Here is a 25,486-nt window from a genome sequence, read left to right as displayed (position 1 = left end):
TCTTTGGCTTAAAAGCCAAGAGTTCACACCTCCTAGTCTGCGATTCCCCTGATAAGTCAGGAAATATATTTGTCTTTGAACCCAAAAAACTATCAGCCATGTGTCGGAAATACAATTTCAAAACATTATTCCTATCTAAATCAAAGGCGAAAGTCACTAGTAATATAGCCTTTCCAAAATATCAGTTAAGTTCACATCTCTTTTCTCTGATAAAGAAGATTATTTAGGGGAAATATAAATTGCTTTAGACACCGGAGGGTGGCTATCACAAAATGTTTGCAAATTATCAGAGAAATATTTCTTCAACAGTTCAATAAAAGAAAAAATTCCATAGTCAAAGTCTCTATTTTTATATCTTGGACTTCCACTTTGTTAGATAAGTATTGATATAAATTCTTTAATTCACATGTTTATTCCTGAAAAATTTTAAACATCTGAAGAAGAAAGTTATTCACACTCTGCAGCGCTTCTCATAATGCGTCCATTGTGACATTTTTTGGCTTCACCAGGCCCAATTTCTCCACAGAAACCGCTCCAGATATCTTCGGGGGGGGGGGGGGGGGGGGAGAACTCACTGTCCAATCCCCCAGTTGGTTTATTATCCAGAGTCGATGCTGTGCCAGGACCTCCTCGGGTCACGTGAAAATCCTGACCCACTTCGGGTGTTTCCACTGTCGACCTCCATAGCGAAGCGTTACTGTTTCCGGGTCTTGGAGGGGTCATGCCAACAGGGGTCTCAAAGTCACTCCCTCTCCACTGAGATTCGGCAGTAAAGCCTTGCTGTTCCCTCGAAGCAGGAACCGATATCCCTGACGTTATGACTCCGAATCTCTCCAAAGTAGGCTGAGAAGTGGTGGGACCCCCAGCCGTGTTCAAGGAGGACAACACCACGGCTTTACCTTTTCTCTTCCCCATTCTCTGGGGAGCGCGCCTACTTCTTCAGGTATTCTGGTGTAAAATGGGAACTCAACTAACGTACATCCTCCCTCAACGCCATCTTGGATCCTCCAGTTTGGGACACTTTTTGTCTGGTTTCTCCTCAGAGGCCTGTCTGATATGGGTAACCCTACAGCATAGCCCTCTGAGTCATTGAAACACTGAAGCCCCTCCACCACAACAAGGTGGTGCCCCTTCGGAGGGGTTGTACTAAATGTTTTAACAGTAGAGTGGTTCTGCACACCCATCCGAAGTACTGCCTAAAATTGTGTTGGAGTTCCACTTTAAACAGTCAGTAGTTCTTTCAACCCTTTTTCCTGATCCACATGCCCATAGAAATGAAAGTGCACTGCACACTTTGGACTGCAAGAGAGCCCTGGCCTTCTATCTGGAGCAGACTAAAGCCCATAGAAAGTCCACCCAGCTTTTTGTTTCTTTTGAGCCAAACAGGATGGGGGCTACCATCAGCAAACACACTCTTTACAATTGGCTAGTAGGTTGCATTTCTTTTGCTTATGCCCATGGTGGGCTGACTTTAGAGGGTGATGTCATGGCTCCATAATGTCAGAGCTATGGCTGCATCAGTAGCCCACTTGAGATTTTATTTATTTATTTTACAAGGCTTGATATACCGCCAATTGCCAAGAAATGGCTTCAGAGCAGTTTACAAAAACAATACATGCTATAGAGAGTAGAAAAATTCACAATTATAGGAGAACTAGAGGGAAGGAAAGAAGCAGAGCCTAATGGGGAGCAGCAGAAGCAAGGATAAAAAAGTGAGTCTTCAAGGCAGATTAGAAAGAGCTGTCAGAAGGTTCAGATCTGAGACAGGGGGGAAAGTGTGTTCCATAGCTTGGTTCCAACATTGCCAAAGGCAGAGGCCCGTGTAGAGTCAAGTCAGACAACAGTAGGAGGTGGAAGCTGTAATAGTCCAGTATTGGCTGAGCGGAGAAGATGGGCAGGATTGTAGGATGTGATGAGACGGGAAAGGTAATCCAGGGCTGCATGAAGACAGGATTTGAAAACCAGAACTAGAAGTTTGAATTGAATCCGTGCTGACAAGAGCAGCCAATGTTCCTGAAATAGTAAAGGAGTGATGTGATTGAAGGGCTTGGCATAGTGAAGAAGACGTACTAAAGTGGATTGCACTAGTTGAAGTCTCTTTAAGGAGTTAAGTGGAAATCCGGCATACAAAGAATTACAATAATCGCATTGAATGATCACTAAGGGAAATGGGACGCCCTTCCGCTCCGGTAGCGGGGATGCTTGCGCCGCCGGTGCTGTTGAGAGAGGCGACGGCTGGCTCCTCGCCCGTGGTGAGGTCCCCAGTCCCGGTACCGCTTGCGGTACCTGCATTGGCGGCCTCCCAGGCTGACTCCCCGACGATATCGATGGAAGGAGGTTCATCGCTGCCGGTGCGGGAGTCATCCTCTCGGCGTACCCACCGTGGCCAGGTTTCTACGGAGTCGAGACAGGCCCGGCTTCGGACTGAAGTGCACGAACTGGTGTCCGATACCAATGGTGAGGCCTCGTGGGAAGCAGAAGAGGACCCAAGATATTTCTCTGATGAGGAGTCTTGCGGTCTCCCCTCTGATCCTACTCCCTCTCCTGAAAGGCAGCTTTCTCCTCCGGAGAGTCTGTCTTTCGCGGCCTTTGTCCGGGAAATGTCTACGGCCATTCCCTTCTCTGTGGTTTTATGGAGGATGAGCCAAGGGTCGAAATGTTTGAGCTTTTGGACTATCCTTCGCCACCTAAGGAATCGTCCACTGTACCCATGCATCATGTCCTCAAACAGACATTGCTGGTGAACTGGGCGAAGCCGCTAACTAATCCCCACATTCCCAAGAAGATAGAATCCCAATATCGGATCCATGGGGACCCAGAGTTAATGCAGACTCAGTTGCCTCATGACTCTGGTGTGGTGGATCTGGCCCTTAAGATGGTCAAGAGTTCTAGGGAGTACGCTTCGGCACCCTCGGGCCATGACTCTAGAACCTTGGACTCTTTTGGGTGGAAGGCCTACCATTCTGCAATGCTCATTTCCAAAATCCAGTCCTACCAGCTCTACATGAGCATTCATATGCGGAACAATGTGCGGCAGTTGGCGGACTTGGTGGATAAGCTCCCTTCTGAGCAGGCCAAGCCTTTTCAGCATGTGGTCAGGCAGCTGAAGGCGTGTCTTAAATTCCTGGCCAGGGGTGTTTACGATACTTTTGATGTCGCGTCCAGGGCCGCTGCTCAAGGTGTGGTGATGCGCAGACTCTCATGGCTGCGTGCCTCGGACCTGGAGAATAGGGTCCAGCAGCGGATTGCGGATTCCCCTTGCCGGGGGGATAATATTTTTGATGAAAAGGTCGAACAGGTGGTTGAACAACTCCAACAGCGGGACACCGCTTTCGACAAATTCTCCCACTGGGTGCCTTCAGCTTCTACCTCATCAGGTAGACGTTTTTATGGGGGAAGGAGGACTGCTCCCTATTCTAATAAGCGTAGGTACAATCCTCCCTCTCGCCAGCCTGCTGCCCAGGCTAAACCCCAGCGCACTCATTCCCGTAAACAGCATGCGCCTCAACAGGCCCCTGCAGCTCCCCAGCAGAAGCAAGGGGCGGGCTTTTGACTGGCTCCAGCAGAGCATAGCCGAAATCAAAGTGTCCGTGCCGGTCGGGGGGGAGGTTAAGATTTTTTCACCAAAGGTGGCCTCTAATAACCTCCGACCAGTGGGTTCTCAAAATAGTCCGGCTAAGATACTCCCTCAATTTGATCTCAAAACCTCCAAATTGCCCACCGTGAGCTCAGTCCTTCAGCTTCCAGTACAGGCAGGTACTTGCAGAGGAACTCTCCGCCCTTCTCAGCGTCAATATGGTCAAGCCCATGCCACCGGGGCAGGAAGGGCTGGGATTCTATTCTAGGTACTTCCTTGTGGAAAAGAAAACAGGGGGGATGCGTCCCATCCTAGACCTAAGGGCCCTGAACAAATATCTGGTCCGAGAAAAGTTCAGGATGCTTTCCCTGGGCACCCTTCTTCCCATGATTCAGGCAAACAATTGGCTATGTTCTCTGGACTTAAATGACGCTTATACTCACATCCCGATACTGCCAGCTCACAGACAGTATCTTCGATTTCGTCTGGGAACACGGCACTGTCAGTATTGTGTGCTACCCTTTGGTCTCGCCTCTGCGTCCAGGGTGTTTACAAAATGCCTGGCTGTCGTAGCGGCATCTGTCCGCAGACTGGGAGTGCATGTGTTCCCTTCTCTCGACGATTGGCTGGTGAAGATCACCTCCGAGGCAGGAGCTCTACAGTCCATGCAAGTGACTATTCGACTCCTGGAGCTACTAGGGTTTGTGATAAATTATCCAAAGTCCCACCTTCTTCCAGTCCAAAAACTAGAATTCATAGGAGCTCTGCTGAACTCTCAGAGGGCTCGTGCCTACCTCCCGGAAGCGAGGGCCAACACTTTTCTGTCTCTCTTGGTTCCTGGGTGCGGGCTTCTCAGCAGATCACAGCTCAGCAGATGTTGAGATTGCTCGGCCACATGGCCTCCACAGTACATGTGACTCCCATGGCCCGCCTTCACATGAGATCAGCTCAATGGACCCTAGCTTTCCAGTGGTACTAAGCTGCTGGGGACCTAGAGGACGTAGTCCTGTTGTCCACGAGTTTTCGCCAATCCCTGCATTGGTGGACAATTCAGTCCAGTTTGACTCTGGGACGTCCCTTCCAAATTCCTCAGCCACAAAAGGTGCTGACTACGGATGCGTCTCTCCTGGGGTGGGGAGCTCATGTCGATGGGCTTCACACCCAAGGGAGTTGGTCCCTCCAGGAACAACCCTCCAGGAACAAGGTCTACAGATCAATCTCCTGGAGTTGCAAGCGGTCTGGAATGCTCTAAAGGCTTTTAGGGATCGGCTGTCCAGACAAATTATTCAAATTCAGACAGACAATAAGGTTGCCATGTACTACATCAACAAGCAGGGGGGCACCGGATCTCGCCCCCTGTGTCAGGAGGCCGTCAGAATGTGGCTTTGGGCTCGCCGGTACGGCATGTTTCTTCAGGCCACGTATCTGGCAGGCGTAAACAACAGTCTGGCCGACAGGTTGAGCAGGATTATGCAACCTCACGAGTGGTCACTCAGTTCGAGAGTGGTACGCGAGATCTTTCAAGTGTGGGGTACCCCCTTGGTCGATCTCTTTGCTACTCGAGTCAACCACAAGGTCCCTCAGTTCTGTTCCAGACTTCAGGCCCACGGCAGGCTAGCGTCGGATGCCTTTCTCCTGGATTGGGGGGAAGGCCTCCTGTATGCTTATCCTCCCATACCTTTGGTGGGGAAGACTTTGCTGAAACTCAAGCAAGATCGAGGGACCATGATTCTGATCGCTCCCTTTTGGCTGCGTCAGATATGGTTCCCTCTTCTTCTGGAGTTGTCCTCCAAAGAACCGTGGAGATTGGAGTGTTTTCCGACCCTCCTTACTCAGAACGAGGGAGCGCGTCTGCATCCCAACCGTCAGTCCCTGGCTCTCACGGCCTGGATGTTGAGGGTGTAGATTTTGCCTCCTTGGGTCTCTCCGAGGGTGTCTCCCGAGTCTTGCTTGCTTCCAGGAAAGATTCCACTAAGTAGAGTTACTTTTTTCTATGGTGGAGGTTTGCCGTCTGGTGTGACAGCAAGGCCCTAGATCCTCGCTCGTGTCCTACACAGACCCTGCTTGAATACCTTCTGCACTTGTCCGAGTCTGGTCTTAAGATCAACTCTGTAAGGGTTCATCTTAGTGTGATTAGTGCATACCATTACCGTGTGGAAGCCCCCCATCAAACCTCTTACAGTGTCATGGGATCTCAATGTCATTCTCACCTAGCTGATGAAACCTCCTTTTGAGCCACTGGATTCCTGCCACCTGAAGTACTTGACCTGGAAGGTCATTTTCTTGGTGGCAGTCATTTCAGCTCGCAGAGTCAGTGAGCTTCAAGTCTTGGTAGCTCATGCTCCTTATACTAAATTTCATCATAACAGAGTAGTCCTCCGCACTCACCCTAAGTTCTTGCCGAAGGTGGTGTCGGAGTTCCATCTGAACCAGTCAATTGTCTTGCCAACTTTCTTTCCCCGTCCTCATACCCACCCTGGTGAACGTCAGCTGCACACATTGGACTGCAAGCGAGCATTGGCCTTCTACCTGGAGCGGACACAGCCCCACAGAAAGTACACCCTAATGTTTGTTTCTTTTTATCCCAACAGAAGGGTAGTGGCTGTCGGGAAACGCACCATATCCAATTGGCTAGCAGATTGCATTTCCTTCACTTACGCCCAGGCTGGGCTGACTCTTGAGGGTCATGTCACGGCTCATAGTGTTAGAGCCATGGCGGCGTCAGTGGCCCATTTGAAGTTGGCCACTATTGAAGAAATTTGCAAAGCTGGGACGTGGTCATCTGTCCACACATTCACATCGCATTACTGCCTTCAGCAGGATACCCGACGCGACAGTCGGTTCGAGCAGTCGGTGCTACAGAATCTGTTCGGGGTTTAGAATCCAACTCCACCCCCCCCCCCCCCCCAGGCCCATTTTTATTCTGTTCCAGGCTGCACTCTCAGTTAGTTGGATAAGTTTAGGTCAATCTCAGTTATGTCCTCGCCGTTGCGAGGCCCAATTGACCAATGTTTGTTGTTTTGAGTGAGCCTGGGGGCTAGGGATACCCCACATGTGAGAACAAGCAGCCTGCTTGTCCTCAGAGAAAGCGAAAGCTACATACCTGTAGAAAGTATTCTCCGAGGACAGCAGGCTGATTGTTCTCACCAACCCGCCCGCCTCCCCTTTGGAGTTGTGTCTTCCCTTGTCTTTGCTTTTTACTGGACTGGCGAACACGCTCACGTTCGGGTGGGAAGACGGTCGTGCATGCGCACTGTGCATGCACACGCGAGGGCTAGCAAACGTTGTTGCTAGTGAAGATCTCCTATCGGACGTCACCCACATGTGAGAACAATCAGCCTGCTGTCCTTGGAGAATACCTTCTACAGGTATGTAGCTTTTGCTTTTCATGTCTTCAATGTCTGAGGGCTGGTCATCGCCCCAGCCCCTGCACTTTGTGTCTTCAGCTGAAGAAGAGGACCCAGGCGGCAAGATTGGCTCAGTGGAACCTTTTGTTCGGAGCCCCATCCGGTACTTCGGTGTAGACGGCACCAGCGGTACCGAGGTCATCGTCGGTATCCATGTCGGCATCGGAAACTGCATCAACGTCAGGAGCGCAGGTGATGGGTGTCCACAGACCCTCCCACGCTGGTAGCAGTGAGCCATCAAGTGGGTCTCCACCTGCCTCGAGGGCTCCTACGGTACAGGCCCCCCCCCCCCCCCCCGGGACCGACCTCTTTCGGACCCGGCCCCGAGGTGACGTGCGGATTCCACGTCCTCATCAGTACCGGGAGGTACTGGTGACGTGCTTCGAGCGAAGGCGAAGATGCACCGTCATCGCTCACCTTCCCGTCACAGTACCAAGAGCTCCGGGGCGCCGAAGGATTCAGCACCCGTGAAGCGTCGACGCCGGGAGGACCGCTCACCCTCCATTCAAGAGGTGTCGATGTGCTCTTCTCCAGACAGCCCGGTACCACCTCCTCGCCCCAGGCAGATTCTGACTTCGTCGCCTGTACGGGCCCCACTGCCTTGCTCGACAGACACTCTAGACGAGCGCCTCTGAGCCATTCTTCCAGGGATTCTGGAAGGGCTGCTGCGACCATCTGTTACGGTACCGCTGGTGCTTGCGCTGTCGGTACCGTCGAGAGATGCGGCGGTTGGCTCCTTGCCCGTGGTGAGGACTGCGACGCCGGTACCGCTTGCGGCATCGGCCTCCGCTGCCACCCAGGTTGACTCCACGTCGACATCGCTGGAGGGAGCTTCGTCGCCCACGGCGAGAGAGTCTTCTTCTCGGCATCACCATAGAGGACTTAGTTCCTCAGCGTCGAGACGGGCTCGGCTTCAGACTGAAGTTAGAGAACTTGTGTCTGATACCGAAGGTGAGGCCTCGTGGAAGGCAGAGGAAGACCCCAGATATTTCTCTGATGAGGAGTCTTGTGGTCTTCCTTCTGATCCTACTCCTTCGCCAGAGAGAAAGCTTTCTCCCCCGAGAGTCTGTCTTTCTCTTCATTTGTCCGGGAAATGTCTACGGCCATTCCCTTCCCAGTGGTTACTGAAGATGAGCCCAGGGCTGAGATGTTCGAGGTCCTGGACTATCCTTTGCCACCTAAGGAGTCGTCCACTGTTCCCCTGCATAATGTCCTGAAACAGACATTGATGGCAAACTGGACAAAACCATTAAGTAATCCCACTATTCCCCAAAATATTGAGTCCCAGTATCGGGTCCACGGGGACCCAGAGTTGATGAAGACCCATTTGCCTCATGACTCTGGAATTGTGGATTCGGCTCTCGAGAGCCAAGAGTACTAGGGATTACACCTCGGCACCCCCGGGGCGGGAATCTAGGACTGTGGACTCTTTTGGGAGGAAGGCCTACCATTCTGCTATGCTCGTGTCCAAGATCCAGTCGTACCAGCTCTACACGAGCATCCACATGCGGAACAATGTGCGGTAGCTGACAGACTTGGTCGATAAGCTCCCGTCGAAGCAGGCCAAGCCTTTTCAGGAGGTGGTCAGGCAGCTGAAGGCGTGTCGCAAATTCCTGTCCAGGGGTGCTTACGACACTTTTGATGTTGCGTCCAGGGCCGCTTCTCAAGGTATAGTGATGCGCAGACTCTCATGGCTGCGTGCCTCTGACCCGGAGAATAGAGTCCAGCAGTGGATTGCGGATGCTTCTTGCCAGGGGGATAACATTTTTGGCGAGAAGGTCGAACAGGTGGTAGAGCAGCTCCACCAGCGGGACACCGCCTTCGACAAACTCTCCTACCAAACGCCTTCAGCATCTACCTCAACAGGTAGACGTTTTTATGGAGGAAGGAGGAATGCTCCCTATGCTTCTAATAGGCGTAGGTACAATCCACCTTCCCAACAGCCTGTTCAGGCTGAGCCCCAGTGCGCTCGTTCACGTCAACAGCGTGCACCTCAACAGGCCCCTGCAGCTCCCCAGCAAAAGCAAGGGACGGGCTTTTGACTGACTCCAGGCGAGCATAGCCGATATAAAAGTGTCCATGCCGGACGATCTACCAGTAGGGGGGAGGCTAAAGTTTTTTCACCAAAGGTGGCCTCTTGTAACCTCCGACCGGTGGGTTCTTCACATAGTCCAGCTAGGATACTCCCTCAATTTGATATCAACACCTCCAAATTGCCCACCATGAGCTCAGTCCTTCAGCTTCCAGTACAGGCAGGTACTTGCAGAGGAACTCTCCGCCCTTCTCAGCGCCAATGCAGTCGAGCCCGTGCCACCGGGACAGGAAGGGCTGGGATTCTATTCCAGGTACTTTCTTGTGGGAAAGAAAACAGAGGGGATGCGTCCCATCCTAGACCTAAGGGCCCTCAACAAATATCTGGTCCGAGAAAAGTTCAGGATGCTTCCCCTGGGCACCCTTCTTCCCATAATTCAGAAAAATGATTGGCTATGCTCTCTGGACTTAAAGGACACTAATACTCACATCCCGATACTGCCAGCTCACAGGCGGTATCTTCGATTCCGTCTGGGAACACGGCATTTTCAGTATTGTGTGCTACCCTTTGGTCTCGCCTCTGTGCCCAGAGTGTTTACAAAATGCCTGGCTGTAGTGGCGGTGTCTCTACGCAGACCAGGAGTGCATGTGTTCCTTTATCTCGACGATTGGCTGGTCAAGAACACCTCGGAGGCAGGAGCTCTACAGTCCATGCAGGTGACTATTCAACTCCTGGAGCTGCTGGGGTTTGTGATAAATTATCCAAAGTCTCAACTTCTTCCAGTTCAAAGACTAGAATTCATAGGAGCTCTGCTGGACTCCCAGACAGCTCATGCCTACCTCCCCAAGGCGAGGGCAGACACTCTTCTGTCTCTTGTTTCCTGAGTCCGAGCGTCTCAACAGATCACAGCTCGGCAGATGTTGAGATTGCTCGGCCACATGGCCTCCACAGTACATGTGACTCCCATGGCCCGTCTTCACATGAGATCGGCTCAATGGACCCTAGCTTCCCAGTGGTTTCAAGCTACTGGGGATCTAGAGGACGTAATCCAGCTGTCCACGGGGTTTCTCAAATCCGTACTTTGGTGGACAATTCGACCCAATTTGACCTTGGGACGTCCCTTTCAAATTCATCAACCTCAAAAAGTGCTGACTATGGATGCGTCTCTCCTGGGGTGGGGGGCCCGTGTCGATGGGCTTCACACTCAAGGACGTTGGCCCCTCCAGGAAACAGGAGTTGCGAGCGGTGTGGAACGCACTAAAGGCTTTCAGAGATCGGCTGTCCAATCAAATTATTCAAATTCAGACAGACAATCAGGTTACCATGTATTACATCAATAAGCAGGGGGGCACCGAATCTCACCCCCTGTGTCAGGAAGCCATCCAGATGTTGCTTTGGGCTAGCCATCATGGCATGTTTCTACAGGCCACGTATCTGGCAGACGTAAACAACAGTCTGGCCGACAGGTTGAGCAGGATAATGCAACCTCATGAGTGGTCCCTCAACTCGAGAGTGGTACGTCAGATCTTCCAAGCGTGGGGCACCCCCTTGGTCGATCTCTTTGCTACTCAGACCAATCACAAGGTCCCTCAGTTCTGTTCCAGACTTCAGGCCCACAGCAGGCTAGCTCAGATGCCTTTCTCCTTTATTGGGGGAAGGGCCTCCTGTATGCGTATCCTCCCATACCCTTGGTGGGGAAGACTGCTGAAACTCAAGGCGGATCGCGGAACCATGATTCTGATTGCTCCCTTCTGGCCGCGTCAGATCTGGTTCCCTCTTTTTCTGGAGTTGTCCTCTGAAGAACCGTGGAGATTGGAGTGTTTTCCAACCCTCATTACTCAGAACGAGGGGGCGCTACTGCATCCCAACCTCCAGTCCCTGGCTGTCATGGCCTGGATGTTGAGAGCGTAGACTTTGCCTCCTTGGGTCTTTCTGAGGGTGTCTCCCGAGTCTTGCTTGCTTTCAACCTCCTCCTACCACAGTCTTACTGCTTCTCATCCTTTGAAGTCCATTCCATCCGTCTATTCTACCCGCTGCCACTCCGAGTTGCAGTCATCTACCGCCCCCCTGATAAGTCCCTCCCTTCCTTCCTTCCTTCCTTACTGACTTCGATGCCTGGCTCTCCGTTTTTCTTGAGCCCTCATCCCCATCCCTCATTCTTGGTGACTTCAACATACACACTGATAACCCATTCGACTCATACACTTCTCAATTCCTCACCCTAACTTCCTTCTTCAATCTCCAACTGAGCTCCACCACCCCTACTCACAAATCTGGTCACTGTCTTGATCTCGTCCTCTCTTCTACCTGCTCGCCCTCTAATCTCTGCGTCTCTGCTCTTCCCATTTCTGACCATCACCTGATCACATTCACACTTCATCACCCTCCCCCTCATTCCCGCCCAACACTAACCACTACCTCCAGGAATCTCCAGGCTGTTGACCCCCCCCCCCCACCTTATCCGCTAGTATCTCCGATCTCCTCCCGTCCATCACGTCCTCCGAGTCCGTCGACAAGGCTGTTTCCAAATACAATGCCACTCTCTCCTCCGCCCTCAACACCCTTGCACCGTCTGTTTCCCGTCTCACAAGGCGCACTAATCCCCAGCCCTGGCTTAACCCTTGCACCCGTTACCTTCGCTCCTGCTCCCGATCGGCTGAATGCCTATGGAGGAAATCTCGCACCCATACTGACTTCATTTACTACAAAATTCATGCTATCCTCCTTCCAGTCCTCCCTATTCCTCGCCAAACAGGACTACTACACTCACTTGACTAATTCCCTCAGCTCTAACCCTCGTCGTCTCTTCACCACCCTCAACTCCCTCCTCAAAGTGTCCTCCGCTCCCACCCCCCCCCTCACTCTCTCCTCAATCACTGGCTGACTACTTCCGCGACAAGGTCCAGAAGATCAACCTCGAATTCACCACTAAACCTTCTCCTCCTCTTCATCCTATCACCCACTCCCTCAACCAATCAACCCAGGCCTCCTTCTCCTCTTTTCCTGATATCACCGAAGAGGAAACCGCCCATCTTCTCTCCTCCTCGAAATGCACCACCTGTTCCTCAGACCCCATCCCCACCAACTTACTTATCACCATCTCTCCTACTATCACCCCTCCCATCTATCATATCCTCAACCTCTCTCTCTCCACCGCAACTGTCCCTGACACCTTCAAGCATGCTGTTGTCACACCTCTCCTCAAAAAACCTTCACTTGACCCTACCTGTCCCTCCAACTACCGCCCCATCTCCCTCCTACCCTTCCTCTCCAAAATACTTGAACGCGCCGTTCACAGCCGTTGCATTGATTTTCTCACCTCTCATACCATCGTCAATCCGCTTCAATCTGGCTTTCGCCCACTTCACTCGACAGAAACGGCATTATCCAAAGTCTGTAATGACCTGTTCCTCGCCAAATCCAAAGGTCATTACTCCATCCTCATTCTCCTCGACCTATCCGCCACTTTTGACACTGTCAATCACAACTTCTTGACACACTGTCCTCTTTTGGGTTCCAGGGCTCTGTCCTCTCCTGGTTCTCCTCTTATCTCTCCCATCGTACCTTCAGAGTACACTCTCATGGCTCTTCCTCCACCCCTCTCCCGCTCTCTGTTGGAGTCCCTCAGGGTTCTGTCCTTGGACCCTTCTTTTCTCTATTTACACCTCTTCCCTGGGCTCCCTGATCTCATCTCACGGCTTCCAGTATCATCTTCATGCTGACGACACCCAGCTTTATCTCTCCACACCTGACATCACTGCGGAAACCCAGGCCAAAGTATCGGCCTGCTTATCCGACATTGCTGCCTGGATGTCCAACCGCCACCTGAAACTGAACATGGCCAAGACCGAACTTCTTGTCTTCCCACCCAAACCCACTTCTCCTCTACCTCCACTCTCTATCTCAGTTGATAACACCCTCATCGTCCCCGTCTCATCTGCCCGCAACCTCGGTGTCATTTTCGACTCCTCCCTCTCCTTCTCTGCGCACATCCAGCAGATATCCAAGTCCTGTCGCTTCTTCCTCTATAACATTAGCAAAATTTGCCCTTTCCTCTCTGAGCACACCACCCGAACTCTCATCCACTCTCTCGTTACCTCTCGCCTTGACTACTGCAACCTACTCCTCACTGGTCTGCCACTTAGCCACCTATCCCCCCTTCAGTCCGTTCAGAACTCTGCTGCACGTCTTATCTTCCGCCTGAACCAATACACTCATATCACCCCTCTCCTCAAGTCACTTCATTGGCTTCCGATCAGGTACCGCATTCAATTCAAGCTTCTGCTACTAACCTACAAATGTACTCGATCTGCAGCCCCTCCTTACCTCTCAACCCTCATCTCCCCTTACGTTCCTACCCGTAACCTCCGCTCTCAAGACAAATCTCTCCTTTCAGTACCCTTCTCCACCACCGCCTCCAGGCTCCGCCCTTTCTGCCTCGCCTCATCCCACGCATGGAACAAACTCCCCGAGCCCATACGTCAGGCCCCCTCCCTGCCCATCTTCAAATCTCTGCTTAAAGCCCACCTCTTCAATGTCGCCTTCGGTACTTAACCTCTACACCTCTACCCAGGAAATCTAGACTGCCCAACTGGACATTTTGTTCTTTAGATTGTAAGCTTATTTGAGCAGGGACCATCCTTCTTTGTTTATTTTGTACAGCGCTGCATAACCCTAGTAGCGCTCTAGAAATGTTAAGTAGTAGTAGTAGAAAAGATTCCACGAAGAGGTGTTATTCTTTCAAATGGAAGAGGTTTGTCGTCTGGTGTGACGGCTAGGCCCTAGATCATCTTCGTTCTTGTTGTACACAGACCCTGCTTGAATACCTTCTGCACTTGTCCGAGTCTGGTCTTAAGACCAACTCCGTAAGGGTTCACCTTAGTGCAATCAGTGCTTATCATTACCGTGTAGAGGGTAAGCCTATCTCTAGACAGCGTTTAGTTGTTCACTTCATGAGAGGTTTGCTTTTATCAAAGCCCCCTATCAAGCCTCCTATGGTGTCATGGGATCTCAATGTCGTTCTCACCCAGCTGATGAAACCTCCTTTTGAGCCACTGAATTCCTGTCATCTGAAGTACTTAACCTGGAAGGTCATTTTCTTGGTGGCTGTTACTTCAGCTCGTAGGGTCAGTGAGCTTCAAGCCTTGGTAGCTCATGCTCCATATACTAAATTTCATCACAACAGAGTAGTCCTCCGAACTCATCCTAAGTTCCTGCCGAAGGTGGTGTCGGAGTTCCATCTGAACCAGTCAATTGTCTTGCCAACATTTTTTCCCCATCCTCATACCCGCCCTGCTGAACGTCAGTTGCACACGTTGGACTGCAAGAGAGCATTGGCCTTCTATGTGGAGCGGACAAGCCCATTCAGACAGTCCGCCCAAATGTTTGTTTCTTTTGATCCCAACAGAAGGGGAGTAGCTGTTGGGAAACGCACCATTTCCAATTGGCTAGCAGATTGTATTTCCTTCACTTAACGCCCAAGCTGGGCTGACTCTTGAGGGTCATGTCACGGTTCACAGTGAAGTCAGCCACTATTGAAGAGATTTGCAAGGCTGCGACATGGTCTTCAGTCCACACATTCGCATCTCATTACTGCCTTCAGCAGGATATCCAACGCGACAGTCGGTTCGGGTAGTCGGTGCTGCAGAATCTGTTTGGGGTTTAGAATCCAACTCCACCCCCCTAGGCCCATTTTTATTCTGTTCCAGGCTGCACTCTCAGTTAGTTGTTTCTGTTTTTAGGTCAATCTCAGTTATGTCCTCACCATTGCGAGGCCCAGTTGACCAGTGTTGTTGTTTTGAGTGACCCTGGGGGGCTAGAGATACCCCATCAGTGAGAACAAGCAGCCTGCTTGTCCTCGGAGAAAGCGAGGTTACTTACCTGTAGAAGGTATTCTCCGAGGACAGCAGGCTAATTGTTCTCACCAACCCGCCCACCTCCCCTTTGGAGTTGTGTCTTCTCTTGTCTTTGCTTTCTACTTGACTGAGGGACACGCTCGCGCTGCGGGCGAGAAGATGGTTGCGCATGCGCGATGCGTGCATGTGCGTGCGAGGGCTAGCAAGCTTTGTTGCTAGAAAGATTTCCGTTCCTAGGGCTGCCGACGGACGTCAACCCATCAGTGAGAACAATCAGCCTGCTGTCCTCGGAGAATACCTGCTAAAGGTAAGTAACCTCGCTTTATTTGTAAACCCTCATGTGTATCTCACCCCAGAATTCTCTGTTCACTCCATAATGCTTTTATCAGGTAACTTCTATAACTGACCTACCAAAACCAATTCCAGAAAACTATCAAGTCATAAAGAGGTTCTGTGTTCTTATAGTCCCTTTCAATAAACCAAAAAAAAAGCCATACCCACCACCTCCCCCCACTCCAGATCTCCCCCCTTCCCTGAAGTCCACACCCAGACCTGCTATGCTATTACTCTTCCTCTTAGCAGTCACAGGGGCTGAGCATCCAGGGGAAATGTTGGATTAGGGCCTCCGGGAGAACCAGGCTGAGCCGGTAGGTTAGCATGGGGGGGGGGGGGAGGGGAAGGGGCAAGAAGAAGGTGTAAAATTAAAGGTTTGCCTAGAGCACCAAATATCCTTGTAGCTGCTCAGGTTATACAGAGGTAGAGTTGTAAGACATTCAAAAAATACAGTAAATTCTGAAAGGAAACTGGACATGCCACGTATTGATACCTTGATGAAAAACATATTTGCATAGATGTTCTTTTTCTTTCTTGTAGGATCTCTGTTCCTTACTCCTGTTCTTCCTATCCTGCCCAAGCCAGGAATTTTCCCCCAGCCAATGCCACTCAAAGTGCAACAGTCTATGGCAGCAGATGCGTACCACAACTAGACATAATGTTCATGAAGACCCATAAGACTGCTAGCAGTACTATCCTGAACATAATCTTTCGCTTTGGTGAAAAGCACCGGCTCAAGTTTGCCTTCCCCAGTGGACGTAATGACTTCTATTATCCATCGTACTTTGAGAGGAGCCTTGTGAAGGACTACCGCCCAGGCATGTGCTTCAATATCATTTGCAACCACATGAGATTCCACTACACTGAGGTGCGCAAGCTGGTTCCTGTTGACACTATGTTCATCACTATCCTCCGAGACCCGGCATACCTCTTTGAATCTTCTTTCCATTACTTTCTCCGTCTTATCCCAATCACATGGAAACTGTCAGGTGAGGACAAGATGGCAGAGTTTCTGCGGGACCCATGGAGGTACTATAACCCTAATGGTTACAATTCTCACTACCTACACAACCTGCTGTTCTTTGATTTGGGATATGACAACAACCTAAATGCCGAGAGCACATTGGTAGAGGAGCACATTCATGAGATAGAGGAACACTTTGACCTGGTGATGCTGTTAGAATATTTTGATGAGTCACTGATCCTATTGCGGGAGCTGCTTTGCTGGGAACTAGAGGATATTCTTTACTTCAAACTGAATGCTCGTAAGGACTCCTCCGTGTCTAGATTGAGCAGCGATGTGTATGAAAAGGCCACTTCCTGGAACCAGATTGATGCAAAACTCTACCATCATTTCAATGCCACCTTTTGGCGCAAGGTGGATGCCTATGGGCGGGGCCGCATGCAAAAGGATGTCGATGAGCTGCGCAAGAAGAACAACATGATGATAAGCATCTGTATTGATGGAGGTGAAGCTGTGGATGCCAAAGCTATCAAAGACTCATCCATGCAGCCATGGCAGCCTCTATGGGACAAGTCAATCCTTGGTTACAACTTGAAGAAGAAAATTGACAAAAAGTATCGTAAACTGTGTCGTAAGATGCTTACACCTGAGATTCAGTATATGACTAAGCTGGGTGTCAACCTTTGGGTCACCAACCTCTGGCGTAGCATACAAGATTTCCTCAAGTGGTAACCCACAGAATATAATCATGGAGGTCTTTGCTATCTTAGCAACAGAACATAACCAGCAGACCAAGTTATTCTGCTGAGTCCTGAAGACTTTATTGCTGAGTGAAAAGCATCTGGAGGCAGTGGTGGTTGATATTTTTAAATGGGTTCAAACTTTGTGGCCATTCTTTGTCTTCAACCTTCCATTTAGTACCAACATCATCTTCTTTCAAATGTCTGCTGCTCCAAAAACATTTGATGGGATGTTCTGCCACCATGTCCCATCCTTGGAAACGGACCAATGACTCCAGAGACTGGGGCAACTGAGTTGAACACAAATGGACTTTATTGCAGACTCGACACAGATCTGTGTTTCGGCCACAGGCCTGGCTCAGGAGTCGAGTAAAGACCCTGGGACCTTTGCTGTCTTAATTCTGAGAATGAAAAACTTGAGTTTCTTTATTCTTCACATTTCTACTACATTGGACTCACACTGGTCAGTAGTACAGTACACAAAAGAACTGAACAGTACTTTGTTAAATGCTTCCAGAGTCACCTCCCTCTCTGGGCTGACTCTGGAAGCATTTAACAAAGTACTGTTCAGTTCTTTTGTGTACTGAACTACTGACCAGTGTGTGAGTCCAATGTAGCAGAAATGTGAAGAATAAAGAAACTCAAGTTTTCATTCTCAGAATTAAGACAGCAAAGTTCCCAGGGTCTTTACTCGACTCTTGAGGCAGGCCTGTGGCCGAAACACAGATCTGTGTCAAGTCTGCAATAAAGTCCATTTGTGTTCAACTCAGTTGCCCCAGTCTCTGGAGTGATTGGTCCACTTCCCACTCTTTCTTAGTGTATTTTCTTTGTGGGATTTTGTTGTTCATCCACCCAAGTGGATTGCCCATCCCCATCCTTAATAAAAGGCAGATGGACTGAGTGAGACAACCATAGCATGCCCCCCATCTACCAACAGTCCCTTCCTGTTTTGCACTGCTTATATTTAAAGCTGTTCAGATCAGTTTCAGAGATGATTGAGTTTGATGTTTGTGTTTTCACTATGTGTTCCTGTTTTTCCTGCTTATCACAGAGTGGTGGAGAAGTTGTGAGAGATTAAGTTTATGTGCACATGTTTGTATTATTTACCTAATCTCAGTGACAGCTTTTCCTGCAGGTTTGAGGTTGCCTGTCTGTGACTGCGTTCATGTATGATTGCGTTAATATATACACGTACAGTATTAATATATGGTCTTGTATGAGCACATGTTCAAATCTGTTGACATTTGAGCAGTTCATGTTTATTAATTGCAAGAATACTAGCAGAATTGCCCATTGTTTGCCCAAGCTAGATGGACCCTTAAAAGTCCCCTTCATAGAAAAGAATGTGACAGTTTAGTTAGTCAAAACCTCTTGATGTGTATCATTAAGGTCCACACCTGAGTCCCTTTCTTCCTGATCTTGAGAAATCAGAAGAGAACCTGACTGGGCCATAGGGAGCAGATCCATGCATGATTGCAGCTGGATGTCTGTAAGGTTGAGAAGTAAAGTTGCACTGTTTACATCAGGGAGAGTTCTGGAAAGGCCATCTAAATACTCTTAAAATTATTACAGTCCCTCAGGCAGCCTACCATTGAGGAAGGAATGGAACAAGCTAATTTTTCTAGTTGAATTGGGTTTTTTTTAAAAGCTCACAGTTATGGCAGCAACTGAAGAAGAAGTTAACCCCTTCCTGGGGTTGCCCCCAGGAAGACAACTTCAGGCAACCATTGATCTCTACCAAAACATTCTAGAAGAGTTAAAATGTGTTGCAAGAGCCAGAAGTTCTGCTGATTTAATTCCTCTGATGACACTGGCTTCTGATGTTTCTCAGAGCAAGTCAGAAGTATGACTAATCACAAACTGTCTTCATTATTGTTCCACAACTTTGGGGGGGAAATAACATTTTTGTCTATCCCACTGAAATGTACTTTTAACAGTCCAGAATATATGTGTTTTATGACCAGTTCTACATAACATGTGCAGTCTATATTCATTATATATGCAGCTGTATGATGATGTATGTATACATTTCTGACAGTTTGTGTGTGATCTTTTACATGTATGATTGTATGTGTATACTTGTATGAACCTATACATGTGTAAACAAATGACTGCAGGCTCCATTGAATGTTTAGTAACACTACATCTCAGCAGATTGTACATTTTAATATTCAACACAAGTGTCTATTTATCAGGCTTAATTACTTCTATTTAGGAATGTTCCATGTAAGACAATATATACATCAGAAAGATCCGGGGTCATTACAACAGATCATAAGCTCACATTGAGCTCTTCAGAAGTGCAGTGTATATCTTTGTAGCCTTATTGGTCGTTTTAGGGTTGTGGAGACCATATCTGCAAGGGGAAAGATAGATTTACTATTCATATATATTTATTCATCAACACATAACATATAGAACAATCAACAGAAAAGAGACATTTAACAGCAGCATCTTTAGGTAACTTATGGCTGGCTAAATCCATGCACCGAGTTCCAAATGAACTATGATTTGCATTTCTCTGCCAGAAACTTACTACTGAAAGGAAGGAAGCATAGTAGCAGAGCTTCTAGTGACCAATGGGGAGACTGACTACATACCCCCCCCCCGGTTTCTATAAATGGCGCATAAATTTACATGCTATTCTGAGATGCGTGTGCAACTAAATTAGTTCCAATAATTGGGTGTTAGCAGTCAATTATTGGCATTAATTAGCAACAATCTGCTTTTACGTGAGCATCTTGCCACACACTATATATTCTATATGGGCAGATCTTATAGCGCACAACTCATAAGGGAGTGTGGCCATGGGAGGAGCATGGGCAGGTCAGGGGCATTCATTAAAGATGCTTGTTATATTACTGAGGTTTCAGTTGGTGTAAGTCCTTGCACCCAAACTTTGACGCAGAAATCTTCCTACTCCTACAGTTCCTCCCAGCATCTTTGGTAGCTCAGTCTACCCTATTGACTCCTTCCATTGTTTACATCATATTCTACTCTAAACTTTCTTCTCCCAGATTTTCTCCCTGTATAAAATTGTTTTCCATACTCTCATCAACTTCAGATCAGTTAGAAAATACTTTGATCATGATACCTTCCATTCCCTTACTCTTGTCACTTCTCATTACCAGGTTAGATTATTGCAATATAATCTATCTGGGATGCACCGTCTAATCTTAATCCCTTCAAAACACTGTGCACAAATTTGACCATATCGCTGCCCTACTATATCAACACCACTGGCTACCAATAGAGAAACTGTTAATTTTTAAACTCTTATCCTTATATTTAAGGCTTTTAGAGTAGGTCTCCCTTCCTATTTATCCACTCTTAACCATTCCCTACACCCCAAGACTTCTCCAGTTCCTCAACGATCACCAGCTTTGTCTTCCAAGCCCTAGATTTGCCCAGCTGGAATCCATGTTTTTTTTTTACTCTTGACCCTATATCTCATTTTTACTTTTCCCCTGCCTCTCTGCCTGTTATTATCCATGATGATCGAAGTTTGGATATATGCTAACAAATGCAAATAAATAAAATTTAGCTTTTTCACCTCTTACCAACCTATTAGCTGCTCATCTTACACTCATTCTCCTTCCCACTCAACTCATTCCCTCCTCCCCATCTCACTTTTTCCCTAGCCTTCTGTTCCCCCTCTGTGTTTCACTCAGTCCCTAGAACCCCATTTACAACCCTTTGTACTCAACTCCCTCCCCAGCCCTCATCTAGCTTCTGCTTCTGTGGGGGGTTACTGAGAGGACGGTCACAAGGAAAGCAAGAGCGACCCAAGAAAGAGCAGAGGAGGCAAGCACATGCCCCGTATGAGCAGGAAGCTCGCCCCCCTGGTGGGTAAAAGAGTAGGGGAAGGAAGGGATAAGGCTAGGAACTACCGACCCCATAATGCATCTGACCCAAAACAGTACGAGCAAGCAGTGGGGGAGGAGGAGCAGGATTGGGAGATGAGTTCCAATCAGGGTAATGATGAACAGCTGAGGGAGCCTGAGTAGGAGGAGGGGGTGATGGAATGGGATAAAGTGGAAGAGTCAGGGGAGAAGGAATGGAGGTGTCTGCTTGGGCTCAGTCTAGAGGAGCCAAGGTGAGAGGTTTGCTGGCTGCTGTCTTTCCTAAACTGAGTGGTATTGGAAGAGATGAATTGAGACAGTTGGAGAAGAGGCTGTGGCAGAAAGTAACCCAGAGATTGAAGCAGAAAAGAGAGTGAAAGTGCCGGCTGGGTGGAGAAAAGGAAGATAACGTTGAATTGCTGTGAGCTTTATGTTGCAAGTCAAGGAAGGAATCCTTGGGGTAACCCTGTGGATATTAACAAGGGTTAATGATTGAAATGTGAACTTTATGTGACAAGTCAAAGAAGGAATCTTTGTGTAACCCTGTGAATATTAACAAGGGTTTATATTGAAGGAGGAAATAGCATCATGTATTGCAAGAAAGATGAACTGTGTTGTGTGAAAATAAGAGGAATTCTTTTAAGATATGACTGAAGTCTTTGGTCATCCTTTGGGGAAAATACTATTCATAAAAACCACCTTGAGGTATGACTGAATGAAAGGAGGATATGGAGGTGGACATCAGAATGGAGAGTTGCCTGGGGCAGACAGAGCAGGAGTCATAGTTGGAACAACCTGGCTAAGCAGGGTCGGACATGGCCCAGGAATGGAAGATAACCAGCTGACACTTCCTATTCCTTCATAAGCCCCATCTTCTTCCCTGTTACTTAGGCCCTCCTTGGCCTCCAGCTTCCTTTACCTCAGCTTAGGTTCCTGTACTCCTTTTCACCTCATCCCCAGCTCTGCTCTTTTTCCACCTACCCTCACTTCTTTGCAGATCTGTCCTTTTCCTCAATTTTCAGCCCTTCTGCACTTCCACATCCTTCAGTTTCACAGCATCACTCCATTGAAACCTTCTTTTCTATCTCCTGTCTCAATATCACATCCCATTTAACACTCCCACTACGCATACTCCCATGCGGTTGCATGTTGTCACTGCCACCCAAACCCTGAGATCCCACTCCCCCCCCTTTCCGTTTCCACATCACCATTCAATGTAGTTTCACTCCCACGTAATCCCTTAGTCCTTGTTCTCACTCATCCACAAGTTCCCACCTAATCTCAACTCTGAGATCCATTTTTTAGGGGGGGGGGCATTTGCCAGCGCTAGGGTCCCTCTGATGTAGAAATTCCACTGCACTAGGCTTATCTCTTCTTTCTCATGTCCCCCTCCGACAGGCTAACCCCTTCAGACTCTTCACCTTCATGCTTACGTACTGTTTTTCCCCCTTTCAGTACCCCTCTCCTATAAGTCCTTCTTTTAAAGTTCACCCTGTCCACCCAGTAATCAGAGTTGACAGAAGAGTTATCTCTGCAGTTAGAAATAGCAGTGATCACAGTCACACAGGAGGAAGCAGGACACATCAGTGGTGATTGCCAGAGGGCAGGGGCCAGCAGATTAGCAACATTGCCAGTTGGGGCCATTGGCAACAGTGATCATTGTCAGTGATGAAAAAAACAGAAATAAATAGGGATTTTTAACCCCTGGATGTTATAAAGTTGGGCATTCAAATTTCTAACTGGCGTACAAATTTGGGCACACAATTTATAGAATAGTGCCAGTTGTGTGCCTAACTTAATTGTTAAATTAGGCACCACTTGGCATTACGTACCAATAATAGCCTTTAACTGGTGTTAATTGGCATTAATTTGTAGTTAGCATGCATAACTGCATTTAGGTATTATTCTATAAACATGCCCTCAAATTCTATATATGGTGCCTTAAGTTGTGCGCACTAATTTGGCTACACAATTTAATTGATTAACAAGCCAATCTGTGCTGATAATTGGATGTTAACAAGCAATTAGCATCAATTGGCTTTAATTAGAATTTATGAGCACAACTTTCTAGGTGTATTCTATAAAGTAGTGCACCTAAACTCTAATGCACATGGTCGAAAAGGGGTTGTGGGCATTTCAAAAAAAACTATGCACACCGTTATGGAATACACTCTGCGGCTAAATTAGGCACAGATATGTAGGTCTGGTTTTAGGTGGGTGCGCCTAAGTTTTAGGCACAAGAATGTGCCTAAAACATACCAGGAAATGTAGATGGAAAGCGATGGCCACAAATGCTTGCAGTCTAAGCAATAAAGTTCATGACCTTCAAGCCCTGATGTTGGAGGCAGACTTGACCTTGTTGCAATCACAGAGACGTGGCTCAATGGTTCCCATGAATGGGATGCAAACATACCAGGCTATAATCTATTTAGAAAGGGTAGAGAGGGTCGTAAAGGTGGAGGAGTAGCTCTGTATGTGAGAAATGATATCGCAGTGACTGAAATGACAGGGCCTGGAGAAAGGAAGAAGAGATATGGATCACCTTAAAAAGAGATGATAGAACCTCTGTCCACGTGGGTGTTGTCTACAGACCTCCGACACAATTGGAGGAATTAGATAAAGACCTGATCGCAGATATTCAAAAGTTGGGAAACAAGAGAGAGGTGCTGTTGCTGGGAGATTTCAAACTGCCGGATGTAGATTGGAAGGTTCCATCTGCGGAATTGGAAAGAAGCAGAGAGATCGTGGATGCTTTCCATAGTGCTCTGCTCAGACAAATGGTGACGGAACCCACGAGGGAGGGAGCGACGCTGGATCTGGTGCTCACAAATGGGGATAGTGTGTCAAATATCTGAGTGGGTGCCCACCTGGGCAGCAGTGACCATCAAACAGTCTGGTTTGATATGACAGCTGAAGTGGAAGGTAGCCACTCAAAGCTCAAAGTCCTGGATTTCAAGCTTGCTGACTTTAGTAAAATGGGGGAATACCTGAAGAAGGAGCTGATGGGCTGGGAGGATGTACGAGAAGTGGAAGGATAGTGGTCCAGGCTGAAAGAAGCTATAAATATGGCCACAAATCTTTATGTAAGGAGAGTAAATAAAAGCAAGAGAAAAAGGAAACCAATGATGAAGAAAATGCAAATTTGCTAAATAGATACTTTTGTTCTCTTTTCAAAGAAGAAAATCATGGAGAAGGACCACGATGGACTGGCAAAAGTACATTTGAGAATGGAGTGGATACAGCACCGTTCACGGAAGAGAGTGTGTATGAACAACTTAAGTACATATATAAGTATTGCCATACTGGGAAAACCAAAGGTCCATCAAGCCCAGCATCCTGTTTCCAACAGTGGCCAATCCAGGTGACAAATACCTGGCAAGATCCAAAAAATGTACAAAACATTTTATACTGCTTATCCCAGAAATAGTGGATTTTCCCCAAGTCCATTTAATAATGGTCTGTGGACTTTTCCTTTAGGAAGCCATCCAAACCTTTTTTAAACTCCGCTAAGCTAACCGCCTTTACCACATTCTCTGGCAACGAATTCCAGAGTTTAATTACACATTGAGTGTAGAAAACTTTTCTCCGATTCGTTTTAAATTTACTACATTGTAGCTTCATCGCATGCCCCCTAGCCCTAGTATTTTTGGAAAGCGTGAACAGACGCTTCACATCTACCCGTTCAACTCCACTCATTATTTTATAGACCTCTATCATATCTCCCCTCAGCCGCCTTTTCTCCAAGCTGAAGAGCCCTAGCCGCTTTAGCCTTTCCGGAGCGATACAAAGGCATTATAACATCCTCACTTTTGTTTTCCATTCCTTTCCTAATAATACCTAACATTCTATTTGCTTTCTTAGCCGCAGCAGCACACTGAGCAGAAGGTTTCAACATATATCCCTTTCTTGGTCTGTGACTCCTAATGTGGAACCTTGCATGACGTAGCTATAATTCGGGTTCCTCTTTCCCACATGCATCACTTTGCACTTGCTCACATTAAACGTCATCTGCCATTTAGACGCCCAGTCTCCCAGTTTCATAAGGTCCTCTTGTAATTTTTCATAATCCTCCCGCGATTTATCGACTTTGAATAACTTTGTGTCATGAGCAAATTTAATTACCTCACTAGTTACTCCCATCTCTAGGTCATTTATAAATATGTTAAAAAGCAGCGGTCCCAGCAAAGAGCCCTGGAGAACCCCACTAACTACCCTTCTCCATTGGGAATACTGACCATTTAACCCTACTCTCTGTTTTCTATCTTTTAACCAGTTTTTAATCCACAATAGAACACTACCTCCTATCCCATGACTCTCCAATTTCCCCTGGAGTCTTTCATGAGGTACTTTGTCAAATGCCTTCTGAAAATCCAGATACACAATATCAACCGACTCCCCTTTATCCACATGTTTGTTCACCCCTTCAAAGAAATGTAGTAGATTGGTGAGGCAAGATTTTCCTTCACTAAATCCATGTTGACTTTGTCTCATTAATCCATGCTTTTGAATATGCTCTGTAATTTTGTTCTTAATAATAGTCTCTACCAATTTGCCCGGCACCGACATCAGACTCACCAGTCTATGATTTCCCGGATCTCCTCTGGAACCTTTTTTAAAAAATCGGTGTCACATTGGCCACCCTCCAATCTTTTGGTACCACGCTCGATTTTAAGGATAAATTACATATTTCTAACAATAGCTCCACAAGCTCATTTTTCAGTTCTATCAGTACTCTG

The 25,486-nt window shown here is 47.9% G+C and overlaps 1 protein-coding gene across 5 annotated transcripts in view; it reads left to right on the top strand.

The window, feature by feature from the left end:
* The window catches only part of GAL3ST1 (galactose-3-O-sulfotransferase 1), a 225,912-nt gene extending 208,347 nt beyond the window's left edge, over positions 1 to 17,565 (top strand). For all 5 annotated transcript variants that reach the window (XM_030218700.1, XM_030218699.1, XM_030218703.1 and 2 more), the window contains one exon: positions 15,745 to 17,565. In XM_030218700.1, coding sequence (XP_030074560.1) covers positions 15,745 to 16,900 — 1,156 coding nt within the window. In that variant the 3' untranslated portion in view covers positions 16,901 to 17,565. The remainder of the gene's footprint in view (positions 1 to 15,744) is intronic.
* Positions 17,566 to 25,486: the final 7,921 nt, after the last annotated feature.

Source organism: Microcaecilia unicolor, chromosome 11 (assembly GCF_901765095.1).
Source record: "Microcaecilia unicolor chromosome 11, aMicUni1.1, whole genome shotgun sequence".
NCBI lineage: Eukaryota > Metazoa > Chordata > Amphibia > Gymnophiona > Siphonopidae > Microcaecilia > Microcaecilia unicolor.
Note: the sequence above shows the minus strand (reverse complement) of the source record. Positions and strands in the feature narration are given on the sequence as shown.